The sequence below is a fragment of the Peromyscus californicus genome, unplaced genomic scaffold (assembly GCF_007827085.1).
Source record: "Peromyscus californicus insignis strain IS unplaced genomic scaffold, ASM782708v3 Scaffold_16__1_contigs__length_79575227, whole genome shotgun sequence".
Taxonomy (NCBI): domain Eukaryota; kingdom Metazoa; phylum Chordata; class Mammalia; order Rodentia; family Cricetidae; genus Peromyscus; species Peromyscus californicus.
Genome location: NW_026294458.1, coordinates 78741538 through 78758354, shown reverse-complemented (window position 1 = coordinate 78758354; position 16817 = coordinate 78741538). Strand labels below are relative to the sequence as shown.

The following is a 16817-nucleotide window of genomic DNA, read 5'->3' as shown; positions in this document are numbered from 1 at the left end:
GCTTGAGCCAGTCTTTATTTTACAGCCATTTCATGTTGTGAAATATTAAATTAAGGTCAGGGATGGTATTGTTAAGGGGCATCTTGTCTTCCCTTAGCTGTAAACCCTGCTGTGCTCCCTCTGATTACATCAGCTCTGGCCTCTGGTCATTTGTGGCTCCAGGTGAGCAGGGCAAGGGGTGCCTCCTGCTTCTCAGGTGACCCTGGAGCTCCAGGGTGCTGCCAGCTGTGCAGCACCACCCACACCTGCCAGCCTGCCAGCTGCCCCTTGAACCTGCCTGGTCCACGGGTCCTCCCATTTGCTGGGAACTGGCCCGCCCTTGTCTGCCGGCCCTAAGGGCGGTCCCATCTACAGGCAACCCAGTCAGGTAGGCCAGCCTCCCCAGGTCCCTGGGAATTGCAGCCAAGAGCTAGGTAGGAGGAGAGCAGTCCGTGGAAGATGCGTCCAGTTGCTGCAGGTGAGTGCCAGTGCAGCTAGCCTTGCTTCTGCCCAGGGGAAAGGGCAGCACCCCTTCCCCTTCCTGACTGTCAAGCTGAGGCAGAAGGGTGAAGGCTCTGGCTAGGGCCACCTCTTGTGAGACCTGGGATCCTGGTGGGAACAAGAATCCAGAGGGGCACAGTGTGGGAGCTGAGATTTCTGAGAAGCCTCCCACTCTTCTTATTACCCAGCAGGGAGGGGTTCTGTGTACTCTCCTACCTACTGAATAGACATCAGGTGAGGGCAGGCAGGGGTGACCAAAGTGGCTTAGTCCCTGGGGACCAGCCTACCTGAGTGGAAGGCCCTAGAGCCAGGACAGCTGGGAAGGGGTTGGCTGCTGACTGGGGTTAGGAGAGGCCACCCTTCAAGCTGATCAGCTCAGGAATCTATGGAAAGTAAAGGGACAGTGAGGAAGACCCTTTTGGAGTTTACTTGGGGGAGTGAGAAGTGGGAACCCTGATGACAGATGATCTTGACAGCGCCCAGGCACCCTCTCACAAGCTGTTTCTACTTTTCTCAGAATCCTCGGCATTGGTAAGAGACTTGGGAAGATGGTAAAGGGGGGAGAAAGCTCACTTTTCCTCAGTCCTTGAGTCTCTCAGAGCCTGCCTTTTCTGTCCTTCCCACCTCATTCTCACAGTGAAAAGCGGACTCCCCTGAGGGAAAGCACTAGGCAGCCACAGCAGGCGCTGTGCAAACAGGACAGGCTGAGAAAGGGGAAGTGCCCTTGACTTCCCTATCAGGCCCCTTTCCTGCTTCTGCATCAGCGTCAGCAGTGACTCTGGTGTCCTGTAGGGTAAGTGGGTGGAGGTGCATTTGCATGTGTGCATCTGTGTGAACAAGGTCAGCATGATGCTGTACTGCTAAGGCACAGGCCCCTTACTTTGCGTGACTGATCTCTGCCATCTTGGCACAATGACATTTCTCAGAACACATCCCTGTCTCTGACAGATGAATGTAAATGGAGCACATCCTTCATCCCTGCACTGGCTTTCATTCTGGTTCTTTTAGAAGAATGGTTTCATTAGCTTTCTCCAGTATGATTAGGATATCATTTTCCTGGCTACACATAGAGGAAGCTGGAAGTTACCAGTTGCCTGCTCTGACAACCATTTTCCACACAGCCCTTGTGACTCACACAAGAGCTATGTGGTTCTTTCATCCAAAACTTTCAGAAAATTTCACAGTTGCACTTCCCCAGTAAGTGTGATTGTAAGAGGAGGGGCTGCATTACTTTCGCCTGGTGAGCTGAGGATTTGGCAGTGTTTTGGGAGTAGTCCTTGTCATTGGCTCATCTGTCTAGCCTCAGATTTGTTGTCACTGGGCCCTGGAAGCTGCCATGATACTGTCCCGTGGGGCCTGCTGGTGGGTGTCTTTTCCCTCAGCTTGGGTATTGGCAAGGTGGGTTATGGAAGCACTTCCTGTCTAAAAGCCTCAATGGACAGGACGGGGAGGCAGTGAGCACCAAAACCAGCTGAGCCCTGAAAGATGACTACAGCCCCAGCCTTCCTGGCTTCCCAGGTCTAAAAGGCATGGGTGTGGCCAGGGACTTGGATGCATGTTGGCAAGCACCAGGAACAAACAGCTTCCTTGTCCTCGCTCAGATTGGAGGAAACCTATTAGCAAGACCCATGATCTCCCTCCAAGTGTGTCTGTGTTGTATCACCTTTTCTTGAAAAGATAGTCATGTTGGGTCAGGGTCCCTCCGGATGACCTCATTTTAACTTACCTGTCTCTTTAAAGATTCTGTGTTCACATCCTGTTTCATTCTGAGATCCTGACAGACAGAACTGTGACACAAAAACTTTGGTGCTATTCAGCCTCACTGTGTTTGAGACACCCATAGCATTTCAGTTCTTCAGGTAATAGTGATTGACAGCCCCTGAGTATGAAAGAGAGGTGAGCCCTAATATCCTGTGTGTAGCATTGGCCAAAGGATTGCTTTCTTGCTGACTCTTCAGTTAAATGGCTAGGCTTCAGAGGCCCTGGGCATCTGACAGTGGGGATGAGGCTGGAACACATGTGTGTAAATACATAAGCACATGCACGCACATTTGCACAGAACATACATCTCTAAGGACAAAGTACTTTGATAACAATTTATATTCCCCTGTTGCCAAGTGCTGGCCTTTACCCTCAGGCTTCTCTGTATAGCAAATGAACCAAAGGTGCTTACCTAAGTTGATGGCTTTATCACCATATGAGGAAAGGCTGGGCCCTGGTTATAGAACCACAGACAAGCTCCTGGACTCCATTCTCCCCCCTCATTTCTGAAGCTTCTGGATCTCTTCCCACAAGGGTAGTCATCAACCCAGAGTGCTGAGAGCCATTTCCCCAGAGTCTCTGGGCTCCCACCTTCCAGAAGTATCTTCCCTGTGTTCAGCTCAGGTGCCCAGTTGTCACTGCTGTTAATGCTAGGGGCCACCGTCTTGACAGACTGCCTATGTTCTGTCTGCCCAGGGACAGGTGTCCCATGAATGGAGAGGTTGTGCTATGGCTTCCTGGTGCTATGGCAGGGACTGAATTGGGCCAAATTCCTATGCTGAAGTTCCATCCATCAGGACCTCAAAATGGAACTGGATTTGAAGAGTCTTCAAAGGAGTTCAAATGAGCTCACAGGATAGAGCCCAAGCTCGCAGGACTAAGTCTTTTCAAGAAAAGGTTATCAGGACATAGGCACACTCAGATGGATGACCACCAAGGACACAGTGAGAAGATACCATCTACAAGCCAAGGAGAGGGGGCCAGGAGGAACTGACCCTGTGACACCTTGATCTTGGCCCCCAGCTACTATCATGAGGAAGTGTTTTCAATGACATTCTTGGTCTGCATTACTTTGTCATGACAACCAAAGACATGAGTACATGCTACCAGTGTGGGCTTTTGTATCCCACCCTCCGGATGGGCTCCTTTCCTTCCTTCAATGGTAGACTGGTCCCCCAGTACTCCTGGCTCTCTCTGCCTACCCTAGAAATGGTCTTGACCCTGAATCTCACCCTCTTTGGCCAGTGTCATGTCATTACAAGAAGCCAGACTGTCTCCAGCCTGGAGGCCAGTGGCTGGACCTTCTACCCAAAGCACAGAGTCCTGATGAGAATTGAAGCTAGGGCTCATTGTTTGGCCACAGGTGGTTCTGTCAGGAAGTGGAATCTTCCCTAGGAGAGTGCCCGACTCTCCGTACATTTTCCATTTTCTTCCTCATCAGATCCACACATTCATCCTGTTAATCTGTTCTTTACCCATTCCAAAAGTAGCATAGCAACTCCTGTCTCTCATGTATGGGAGTCTGGAAGACCCTCTGAATGTTATTTCATTTGAAGATTTTATTCTTCGTACAAGCCACTAGATGGAATTGTCCAGACATTAACAATACACAAAGGACTGTCCCTGACTTTGTACATATTCTACAGCTGTCCTAGCACATAATCTACCCAAAAGAAGTTTCTAGAACATGCTTCCCACAGTTCCAGAGTAGACAGAATCCACCATGTGGAAAGGCCTGGCAGCAAGGACATCCCAACTTGTAGTCAGGAAGCAGAGAAAGAGAGAGACAGACAGAGAGAGACAGAGACACACAGAGAGAAAGACACAAAGAGAGGAAGTGGGGTGGGCTATAAAATGTCAAAGCCCTCCCCTAGTGACAGACTTCCTCCAGCAAAGTTCCTCTCTGAAGTTTGTATAACCTTCCCAAACAGTACCACTACCTGGTTATTATACATAACACATACATGAGGAATTTCTCACTCAGATCACGTGTTTCATCTTCATGGGCCTCAGAGCTGTCCTGACCACTGTCCTTACCTGTAGAGCACACAGTAAGAGAACTTTTCTTTGGGGCTTTGAGCAGGGAGAAAACACCCTGCCAACTCTGGGATACCTCTGTTCTTGTGACTCAGAAGCTATAGATTGTGGTCTCCTCCAGCTTCCACAGCCCTTTCCCTGCCTAACGCTGCCTTTTCCTCATTGTTCCTCCTTCCATCTCCCTTTCTCTATCCATTTCTATGGCTGAACCAGGCTTGTGGCATCAAGGAGGAGGGTAATGGCTTCCTGAGGAATTACAAGCCCATATCTGTAGCTTCTTGTGGCCAGGTGATTTTGATAGCAAGTCAGCATACAAAGGTTTGTGGGGACCTCCTACCGTCAGGATCCTTGGGTGTCTCTGCAGATCCCTCTGAGGCTATAAGACAGGTGAGAGACTTCCATTGTGAGACGCAGCTGTCATCTGTTGCACATGCTCAGAGTCCCTTGATGTAATTTTTAACAGAGAAATGCCATGATTAAAAAACAAACAACAACAAACCTAAGACTACCCTCTGGAGATTCTGTTCCCACTGCGGGAGCAAGCTCAAGGCTGAGCCTGTCTTGCAAAGGCCCTGAGTGGTATCAGCTCCTTAGACCCACACTGTACTAATCACCACACAGTCTGCAAACTGTTGGTGAAATTATTAAGGACACTCCACATAGTTAAAAGGGAGGTTTATTTTGCAGGGTAACTTACAAGTGAAGGGATAGTTTACAGAGTCTGGGAAAGGCGTAGCGCAGTCCGGCGGTGTTCTCTGGAGAACTCTCCTCAGTCTACCCCCAGTGTCCAGCGTCCAGGAACCAAGAGAGCCGTCGCATCTGGATCTCGGGTCTTCAGGGTCCTCTCTTGGCCCCGCCTTATAGGCGTGACAGTTACTGAAGCCTCAATGGGGGTTGGAACTTCCAGATCAAAGCTGGAATGGCTACCCACTGCAGCAAACCTGTGAGGAGTCTCAGACCCAGGGCAACATCAGTATAGCTGCTTGCTCTAAAAAACACTCCTTGTTGTCTGTCTGTGTGGCCTGCCTTCTACTGCAGAGCTCATGGGGCCCTCATGTACTCACTTTCTCCTGCCAAAACTGCCGTCTCAGGAGTCTGTGCACCAGAAATGGGTAGGGATGATAGGCTGTGGAGGAAAGGGAATGCTCAGGTGTCCATGGTGCTAGGTCGTCACCTCTAGGTGACACTCCTGTTGTCTGTCTACAGGTATTTTCAAGGCACTAGTGTTTATTTTCTCCTCCCTGTGCGCCTGGTATTCGGGGTACCTGCTGGCGGAGCTCATTCCTGACGCGCCCCTGTCCAACACCCTCTACAGTATCAAAAGCATTGGAGAGAGACCTGTCCTCAAAGGTGAGTACTAAAGAAATGGGGGTGGGGCACAGGTAGAGAGATGGCTCAGCAGTTAAAGCACTTGACAGACAAGTGTGGGTCAGAGTTCAGATTCATAGAAGTCATGTAAATGCTGGTGGGGGTAGCACCTGCCTGTAGGTCAAGCCTTGGGAGGTAGAAACAGGGGATCTCAGGAGCAAGCTGGCTTATGGAGACTAGCCACATTTGTAGCTTCAGAGTTTGAGTGACTCTGCCACAATGAATAAGGTAGAAGAGTGATCAAGGCAGATTATTCCAGGCATTAACTTCAGCTTTCCATACCAAATGAACACATGCACCCACACACGTGGGCTCACATATGTACGTACCACACACAAAAAAAATAGTGGACTTCTAAGACACTTTCTACTGGAAGGCAGAGCTGTACACCAGTCACAGCTCAGAGTAAAGAGGCTAGAACAAGGCCGAGCCAAGGAACAAGTTACAGTTGGGAAAAGATGGTCAGGGGATAGCAGAGTAGCAGAGACTGAGCCAGGCACCTCGCTGAGGGCTGTGAACAGGTGTGCTTCAGAGCATAGATGATTAGTCTATTCATGATCTGGGACAGAATGCCAGAGCCTGGGAGCATAAGAACAGAAGTGTGGGGCCCACAATGTTCAGGCAAGGCCGTGCACAGTCTGGGTGCAGATATGATACCTGCTGGCAGCCTGTTTTCCAGTTTGCTGGTGACATCCCACTGAGTCATGGTGCTCTCGATTTCCCAATATCTGTTTTATTTACAACACTCATGCCAGGAAGGAGTGTGTTATCTTGGAGGGAAATGGGTGTTGTCAAAATCCGTTCATGGACTTGGCAGGCAGTTATTAAAACTGTCCCCTCTGAGCACATGTGTCTTCAAGGTTCTTTCTTCACTCCAGACTGTGAAAGTTGGCTGGGGAAGAAAGTCAGACCACAGCATCTGTCTTAGTTAGGGTTTCCATTGCTGTGAAGAGACACCATGACCATGGCAACACTTATAAAGAAAACATTTAATCAGGGTGGCTCACTTACAGTTTCAGAGGTTCAGTCCATTATCATCATGACTGGAATCATGGCAGCATGCAGGCAGACATGATGCTGGAGCAGCTGAGAGTCCTGCATCTTGCAGGCAACAGGAAGTTGACTGTCACACTGAGTGAACCTTGAGAAAAAGACCTCAAAGCCTGCCCGCACAGTGACACACTTCCTTCAACAAGGCCACACCTCCTAAAAATGCCACTCCCTTTGGGGGCCATTTTCTTTCAAACCACCACAGCATTCAAGAACAAGGAAGGTTTAAGTGGAATGAATGCTGTCCAAATGATTCTGGGTACCCAGTGGGACATAGAGCCGCAAACTCTCCTCCTTTAAAAATTTCACTGCATGCAGATGCTGTTTGGTTTTTGTTTTGTTTTGAGACAGGCCCTCTCTAAGATGCCCAGGCTTGAAAAGATCTTGAACTGGAGATCTTCCTGCCCCTTCCTAAAGTGATAGAATTACAGATGTGTGCTGTTACATCTGGAAGCCAGTGTATTTTTAACATAGAAATAAAGTCTAAAAATTAATTTACACAAAACTAGATAATGCTTAAAAAATTGTAGGTGCTGTTTCTTTTCAATTAATTCATTTTTATCTAGGGCTGTACCGCTCCGAATATACCTGGTCTTGACTGGTTGCAGAAGCTAAGCAGAATCAGGCCTTAGAGGGAAGATTAATTACACTTTTTTAAACTTAAAAAAAAAAAAAAGGTAAAAGGGCCTTCATTGGACTTGGCTCTGACTGGGTGTTTTGGTTGTCAGTACAATTTTTGTATGGCCTTTTCCTGTGTCTCACCTATTTCCCATGTACATGGTGTGGAGGAGTCACACCCGTGGAGGGAGCACTTCCTGTCAGCAGAAGGCATAGAGGAACCTCAGAAGCTTGTTGTCTCCTTTATTTCCTTCCACTTTCACATGTGCTTGCAAGCCCACCCTGCGGATGTGGGCTGGTAAGCCAGCCTTGACCAAAGGCTCCTTAGTAGAGTGGTTTCAGCTCCTGCCATCCTTCACTACATCTACACCTGTGGGGTGTAGTGAAGACAGTAGAGACCCAAATGTTGTGGCCGTGGTCACAACGGCTGTGTGCTGGTTTGTTCCTGGTATGGAGCCTCCCCTAGCGAGAGAAGCCTGACTACATGGGGAGTCTCTGGGTACAGATTTGGGGAGATAAATCATGCTGGTATTAGCATAGGCGAAGCTGGTGTAGGGTAACCATAGCTTTTGCTGCCATACTTGGCAGCTAGGGTATTCAGTGTTAGTGTTCCCAACGTTCCTGGTGGGCAGATGTCAGGAAATGGCCTCACCCACCCTACATGCAAGCACTGAAGCCCCTTGGAGCCACTCTAGGGCCCCTTAATTTTCCTCTTTTACAAGCAGGAAAGGGGTCAAGAGTGGAGTTGAGGCCCTGGGATCTGCATGGATTCTATAAGTTCTCACCCATCACTCAAGCAAGTGACTCAGAGCCTCCATGTACAGGGGTGACCAACAAGAATGACCTCACCTAGTGGGACCAATACTGAATACTACAGAAACAAACCACTGAAGAGAAGGCCACAAAAACACTAGTTCTGTGCTCTGGATGGAAATAAATACCATCCCTGGAAGGAGCTGGTGAAGGTCCCTTGTACTTGATGACAGATGAACTTGATGTTTATTGACCAGCCTCCACTTAGGCCCAGCTTAAGACTATATGACCATGTACTAGACAGTCAGGAGAGCTGAGAGGTACTTCAGACCAGAACTGGATGGATGAATGTGAGGGGGACCCATAGGTGGGCAGAGCAGCCATGTAAGACACGAAGTCTGGAGAAGGCCTGCTGGGATCCACAAGACACAGAGAGTGTATATCTACCACAAGCAAAGCTTTCTGAGGGCACTGGGGGTGTCTTTAAATGTTGGCTCTTCCTGCTTCTGATAGCTTTGCAGGTAGACTGGGACCAACTTGCTTTACAAATCTAACCAGAGAGGCCCTAGAGGTGTGCTTTGCTGAGATTTCTTTGGAGCCCCAGCCTCAGCTTGCAGTTACCATGAGGAGGTCATCTGAAAACTGGGCACTCCTGCTCAGTCTAGGGGCTCCGGCTGTCTTCATTAGCCCTGTTTTAAAAATTTAAAACTATTCATTACAATTTGTTTTGCTTTTAATTTAATTTGAAAGAATTGTTTTAAATGGTTGCTAATTTGATTACTGAGCTTTCGGGTTACCCTTTTAACATGAGGCCAGCACCAGACCTCTGTGAGATGCACTGCAACTGCTTGTCATGTAAAAGAATGGCCAGGAGCATTTCTACACACACCTACTTTAGATACAGGAGGGCTTCTGGATAGTCCAGGACAGAGGTGCTCATAGGTAATAGTTCTGCATTGAGAAGCAGTAAGCATCCTGCAGTTTGCACCCTTGGGCTGGTTATAATGCAAAGGTCACTGAGTGGGAGGATGAGAGTGCTGCAGGGCAGAGGTGGGAGGCAAATGAACATTGCACAGACTGACTGTAGCCAGTGGCTGCAGGGCTTTGGCAGTCTGGAAGCCGTCATGGTGACAGTGAATTGTATAAAATGTTCTTCTGACTCTAGGCTATTAGAAGTAGAAGCTTAGGTTCTGGCAGCCACAAGAGCTAGGCTTGGCTGCCTCGCCCCAACACACCAGTTAAGGAGACAATAAAAGTGATAATGAAAGGCAAAGAGATGTTATTCAGTGTGGCAGTTTCACAGCATCAGGTCTGATGTTGGGGTCCTTGATTATTTGGAGTTGAGTTTCAAGCAGGGTGAGAGGTGAGGGTCCAGTTTCATTTTTCTGCATGCTAAATGCAGGTTTTCCAGCAGCATTTGTTGAATGTTTGTTTTTGGCATCTTTGTAGAAAATCAGGTGGCTGTGTAAGTATGGACTAATATCTGGGTCCTCAGTTCTATTCTACTGATTCTGTACTATGACCATGCTGGTGTGTGTTTGTTTGTTCTTGAGACGGGGTTTCTCTGTGTAGCTTTGGAGCCTGTTCTGGAACAAGCTCTGTAGACCACAACTCGAACTCACAAAGATTCACCTGCCTCTGCCTCCTAAGTGCTGGGATTAAAGTTGTATGCCACCCTCTGAAGGCCCAGCCATGCTGTTTTTAAGGCCATGGTTCTGTAGTATAGCTTGAAGTCAGGTGTGGTGTTATCTCAAGCTGTATTCTGTTCAGATTGCCTTCACTATCCTGTTTTATTTTGTCACTATCCTATTTTATTATTTTATTTTATTTTTTGTGTGTTGCCATTTAAATTCTCAGATTTTCTTCTACATCTGTGAAAAGGAAGAGTGGCTGTGGAGTTTTGAATGAGAGTTCACTGAATCTGTAGATTGCTTTTAGTAAATGGCCATTTCCACACAACTAATTTTTCCAGTTCAGGAGCATGGGATGTCTTTCAATCTTCTAGTATCTTTTTCAGTTTTTTTCTTTAGTGGCAGTGACTAATCTCTGTGCCTTTATCAGGCCTGGAAGGGGGAACACTACTTGAGGGACTAATGTGAAGGTTAAACACTCCTTGAAGGACCAGTGTATCCTTATCAAAAGTAAACAGGTGACCCAAGTGAAAGGGTCTGATGCAGAATGAAGACAGAGGTGCCAGAATCTTATTCTGTTTTTATGGTTTGTTTATTTCTTTGTTTTTTTGTACCTTGTGGGCCCAAGAAGAGTCAATACTTTTTAGCAAAACTAGCTTCTAAGTTCTATTCTCTTTTCTCCTAAAATGGATTGCATACTTTTGTGAGAGTTGCTACGTGATAGTCCCAGTACACTGCTTTCCAGGAGCCCCTAGCCATGACTTTTTTTTTTTTAATTTCTCAGCCCCTAACCATGGACTGTGACAAATCAAAGCTTTAAAACCTGAGTCCTGTGAGAATATAACCAAGGAAGGTGTGGTGGTTAGAATAAGAACAGCCCCGATAGGCTCTTATATTTGAATGCTTAGTCACCAGAGAGTGGAACTGTGTAAAAAGATTAGAGGGCTTAGAAGGTGTAGCCTTGGGTGGGTGTGGGTGGGCTTGGAGGTTTCAAAAGTCCATGCCAGGTCCAGTGTCTCTCTCTCCTCTTCCCCCTCTCTCTTTCTATCTATGACTTGGGATGCAGTTCTCAGCTACTGCTCCAGCACCTGCCTGCATGATGATAATGGACTAAATCTCTGAAACTGTAAGTGAGCCCACAATTAAATGGCTTCCTTTATAAGAGTCGCCTTGGTCTCTTCACAGCAATAGAAGAGTAAGACAGGAGGTTTTAGTGCTAAAAAAATCATGTGAAAACATTTCATTTTTTATTAGATTAATTAAAAAGGTACTTCTAGTGCTGTGTGAATTTGAAAACAAGGAAGCACAAACTCCTTATTGTGTTGGCATTTACAGATACACGTGTAATAGGTATTCCGAGTGGGAGTGTCTGTATCTAGGCCTTACAAGGGGGGCAGCAGATGCAGAGAGAGGCAGCTCCACAGTTAGTGGTCTTCCTGCACTTCCTGTCTCCTTTGTCTGGGCCCCAGCACCGATGCTGAGTCCTGGAGGACCTCAGAGACACTAGAGAGCCCCACTTCCCAGGCTTCTTTCCTTCTTTCCTCACCAGAGTAGCCTGTCTGTGCTGTCCTGTATAGGACTCTCGCTAAAGCTCCTCGCCCGTCTCTCCCTCAGCATGTTCTGACCTTAGACAAAAGCTTAACAAAGGCCACAGTGACATTGCCTATGGATGGCCACCCAACTCCATTCTCCTTGTTTCTCCTAACCTCTGAGTGTACAGAGGTCTGGACATTGTTCTCTGACTTACACTGTGCTCAGAGGCACAGTCCACACTTAACCACTGGCTGGCATGTAACAGAACGCTTTTGGTGGCCAATTCTGACTGCACAGTCTCATGGGAAGCAGTGAAGTGATGGCTGTGGCCGGGAAGCTGCTGTCAGGTAGCCCCAATGAAAGAATGAAAGAATCTCCTCACCCAGTGACTTTCTACTATGCCTACTAAACCCTCAGGATCATCATCCTCATTCCCAGAGTGAGGGAAACCAGAGTACCCAGATCCGGGGATTTTCCTGAAAGACAGATTCTTGGACTCCACACCAGGAAATTAAAAAGTCCATGGGTCTATGGTTGAGTCCAAGAACCTGTATTTATTGTGATTGACTTGGCCTCAGAGAGGGCTTGTGAGATGAAAAGGAATTTTTTTCGTGGGCTTGTTTGGAGTCCTGGAGATGGCATTGCTTTCTGGGAGACAGGCTGGAGCCCTCCCCCATGCCAACTCTCTGCCTCTGGATCTGGTAAGAGCCACTTGGTGTTGGTGTGAGCAGTATTCCTGTGGGCCAGGGACCTCAGCCTCTGCTTGTCCCTTTGGACTTCAGCTGTCTTGGGAAGGAAGAGGATTCATAGGAAGCACTAAGGCTAGGTGAGGTCCTTGGTGACCCTTTGGGACAGTGCCAGGTGGGAGGGAGCTGTGGATCCTGGCCTGAGAAGCAGGCACCTTTTTCTATCCATGCAATGTGGTTCTGTGTTCCTAGGAAATGATTGGAAGACTATACTCATGGTGAGCATACTACCAAAGTAAAACAAAATAACAACAAAAAACCCATCCTGGTTTCCCACTCATTCCCAGGCCCTTCAAGAAAACAAATACTCACCTCCATGTTACTTTGGTTACTACTGCTGAATGCTCATAGGGACTCTGAAGAAAACCAAAGGCCTGCCTTCCAGGAAGTTCACGCGCACATGTCCATATGAAGCAGCACCATTATGAGATGCAAGCCAGGTGTGGTGGGGGTTGGGGTGGGGTGGTGGTGGTGGTGTATGAAGCCAGGCAAGAGAATAGCCTCTAATCATGCATGACTTCCTGCTCCAGTTTCTCACCCCAGGCATGGGACTTGTTTCCTGCAGATGGTGATCCATCTGCCATGAGGGAAATTTTAAATATTAAACTGCACTCAAAGAATGTAGAAAGAGAATATATTATATATACATATGAAATTGTTAAAGCATAAGCTTTACTCAGAAAAAGCTGTGTTTATAAAACAGTAAAAATATACTTGTAGTGATTAATGAATCTAAAAGCAAGAAATCATAGAATCTTCACCCCAAGTTGGCATTTTAAATCTCCATAGAAGGCATACATAGTCTTAGTACATGCTTCCAAACTCTGCAGTGGGTATATAATATATCTATATCTCTGGCCAGACCTCTTGATCCGTATCCTGTCATTCTTGAGATTTCAGGACCTATCATAAAGAACAGTTAGTTGGCTGAACTTTGAGTCTCATATCATGAAACTAAGGTTGGAGTTAGTGCAGAGTTAATTGCTGTCCTAGATAACAGCCAGACTTAGCAAGAGGGGCACCACAATAAGGTTGCTATGTGCCTAACCTTGGCTCAACAAATCAGACAGCTGGCAATTTTGTCCTGGTAAACTGGTATTGCGGCTGGCTATCTGTCCTTGTAAACAGGACTACATTCCCTGGGAGAGTTTATCTTAAAACCTTTCAAGGCACCTGGTCTAATCTGAGGTTACTTTGAGGCTTTAAATCAGCTAATGGTGTAAAAGCTGTCTGAAAATGCTGTTATTTTCCTATGTCAGCCTGAGGTATGTTGTAAAACAGGTACTGTCTCTCACAGTTTTCGTGGGACAAAAGACCTAATGAGGAAGCATTTTTATTCATCAAAATTACACAGCATAAGGAGAAATCATCTTCCTGAAAATCCACAGATATAAATATGCCCAATAGATGGAATATGTATTCATGAGGAAAACACACTACCAATACAGGCTGTGGGGAAATCCCCATAGCAGTTTGGGGAGAAATTTGCAATAGCACATGAGAAAATTACAGACAGAAGCAATTGATATTCCAGCATCTGTGGCCTCGCAGCCATGCTTAATGAGGTTCTCCCATCAGAGAATTATTCATCTGGTGGGTTGACATCTTGACTGTTAGTTGCCATCTGCTGTATTGTGCCATGGCCCTTGGCAGGGATATCCGGTGAGTCTGTGGCTGGTATTTTGAGCAAGCAGGGTCTTGTTTCCTTGTTTGACTGGTCATCTCATCCTGTCCCAGAGCCCCAACCACTTTAACTGACAGGTAGAGAAGGAACAGCCCAGTGAGAGCCCAGCCCATGGCTGTCCTGACAGGTATATATGCCTTTGGCAGTGAGCATCTGGGTCCCTTCCCATCCTAGAGGGAAAGGAGATGTCTCTTGCTAGCTCAGAACCTGTCACTCTGCCTGGGAAACTGTCACATGATCAGATAGAGGCCACATGTTTCTTGGGACCATTACTTGGGCTCTTGGTGCTATGGAGCCAGAGTCCCCAGAAGACTAAAGGAGGTGGGCTTATGAAATAGGGGTGGGGAGGGAAACTCATCCAGCTGGCCTTTCAGTCTCATAATTTGTTTAAAAATTTTTAATAAATCTGAAGTAAATTGACTTGATAGGGGTTTGCTGCTATGTTTACAACACAAAATATATTCTAAAGATATATTTTAAAGGTATTGTGGTTCATGCCTTTAATCCCAGTAGAGGCAGAGGGGCAGAGGGGCAGAGGCAGGTAGATCTTCATGAATTCAAGTTCAGCCTGGTCTACATAGCAAGTTCCAGGCCAATCAGGGCTACACAGAGAGACTTTGACTCTTATGTATCTATATAGGTTAAAACTGTTATTTAATGTGTTTGCTGGCACAGCACTGCAGGCATAGTTAAACTGCAAAACATACTGATTATACTATAAATATTTTCCTACATTTAGGGGAAAGAAATGCTCTTTTGCCTTCTTGCTCTTTCCCTGTTACTCTGAGGTCTATTGTCTAATTTAACTTCTCACTGCTTTCTGAATGTTTTGGGGTTTACAGAGCCAAGCTCCTGGAAAAAATCAGGCTGCCACTGCCTTCCTCACTTCTGGGAGGTCTCTACAGGGCTGTCAGATTTAATTTGCTTACTTATATTTTGCAGCTGGATTCATAACCATCTTAAACTATCTTTTATGTTTTTTCCTTTGCTGCCTCCTGTACCAGTTTGCCACACTGTTATTATCTTAAGTGTCTGTCCATCGGGACCTGACAAGTATATGATGTCCACAGGGCTTCTCTTTGAACAACCATTAAGGTCAGAGTTCCCCTTGCAGGGTAATGTCAGAATATTTGTGGGCATACATAATGTTCATGCATGGGCTCATGCCCACTTCACAACCAGTGGAGGAGACTCTGTAACTAGTACTCTGGCTGCAAGGTGTCAGGAGGGCAAGAAGAACGGGAGGTGTTTGTCTCCTGATCACAGGCCAGGTGTGCAAGGCACAGCATTGTCCACAGGGAAGCGGCCACACCTGCTGAATATGAGAACCATCTCTGTGCTAAAGGGAGAACATGTTCCCATCTGGGGAATCTTCTCTCTAAAGTTTATAGATGAGTTTATAGATATATGTTTGCTAAACTGGAAACCAGGAAGCACCCACTTTTAAACAGTGTGTTTATTGCATTTAAAGATATTAACCAGGTGGTGGTGGCGCACGCCTTTAATTCCAGCACTCAGGAGGCAGAGGCAGGCAGATCTCTGTGAGTTTTGAGGCCAGCCTGGTTTACAAAGCGAGTTCCAGGACAACCAGAGCTGTTACATAGAGAAACCCTGTCTCAAAAAAACCATAAACAAACAAACAAATTAAATAAACAAATAAATAAATGAGGGAGGGAAGGAGGAAGGGAGGAAGGAAGGGAGGGAGGAAGGGAGGGAGGAAGGAAGGGAGGGAGGGAAGGAGGGAGGGAGGAAGGAAGGAAGGAAGGAAGGAAGGAAGGAAGGAAGGAAGGAAGGAAGGAAGGAAGATATTCTATTCAGTGCATTTTCAGGTGAATATCCAAGGAATGAGTATCACTATTAAATTTTAAAGGTTGTTAACTAGGGACTGGGAACACGGCTCCGTGGTGAAGGGGCTTGCCGTGCAGATGCGAGGACCTGAGTTCAGATCTCCAGGACCCACATTAAACCTGAGCACAGGTGGGCACGTCTGTAGCCCCAGCATTGCAGAGACAGTGGATCCAGAAACTTATTGGCCGCCTCGTTCTGCCAAAGCAGCAAGCTTCTGGTCCTGTATGGGACCCCTGCCTTAAAGGAATAAAGCAAACAGCACCCTGCCCTCCCCAACTGGCCTCTGCTTTGCATGTGTGTGTGTCTACTGGCACACTCACAGATGTGCAATACACACACACACGCATACATTTTCTCTCTCTTCCTAAATTGTTAAACACGGTGTAGAGTGTTAAAATTAACTAGAAATATGGGGAAGGTAATGCATATGTGGCACTTTTTTGTATTAAGAGTCTAATAGTTGATTTAAAGTTGGCTGTCTAGAGCTTGACAAGAACCACATTAAGTATTGTACTTGAAACTTAAGATGAACACAGCATGATGTTTAAATACGTTTCATTCATATCCCAACTTTGCAGATGCCTTTTGAGTGCATGGAAAAGTCCAGAAGGAAATGGTTGTAAAGGTAGAATAGTAAAGATTCCTCCTCGAGAGTGGAAATTTAAGGGATTTTTTTTTTTTTTTTGTCTAAATAATCGGAATTTATAGGAAGGGAATTAGCAGACACTGACTGGGTGCTCTCCTTGCTCCCAGGGTCTCCTGTCATTCCCTTCATTCTCTTTACAGTGGATGGGTGCCCCAGCTTGTTCTGTGTGTTATACTGCTAATCTGTACCCCTCCTCCACCCCTGGTGCTTTCCCAGGGTAAGCAGCCTCTCTTGTCTCTGAACTCACATGTTCATGTGCACACAGATCAGCCTAACAGATGCTCATGCCTTCAACAGATGTTGACAGAACAGCTACCAGCACTGTCCCCTGTGGAGGTGCTGCAGTGACTGGACACAAACACAAGATCTCCGCTTCCTGGAGAAGTTTTTAATAAGGAAATTGTAAGCTAGAGTTAACAAAATACAATAAAAAGACATCACAGGGGATGCTGGTGTGGGGCTGGTCTAAGCCAAGGAGACAGAGGGCAGGCAAAGAGGAGCCCAGACCAGCCTGAAGGAAAGGAAGCCATGTCTCCCATGTTTTCCTTCTGGGGACAGAGGACTGTGGTCCCCAATAAGCCATGTCTGGGGCCATGTCCATCAGAGACACAACAGTGTGCTGAATATCATGGCAGCTCTCTGAACCTTGACCTGTTCCAGCA

The 16817-nt window shown here is 46.8% G+C and overlaps 1 protein-coding gene across 1 annotated transcript in view; it reads left to right on the top strand.

The window, feature by feature from the left end:
* Fam3b (FAM3 metabolism regulating signaling molecule B) overlaps positions 1–16817 on the top strand; it is a 70723-nt gene that overhangs the window by 40517 nt on the left and 13389 nt on the right. The window contains exon 2 of the mRNA XM_052741339.1: positions 5485–5628. Coding sequence (XP_052597299.1) covers positions 5485–5628 — 144 coding nt within the window. The remainder of the gene's footprint in view (positions 1–5484; positions 5629–16817) is intronic.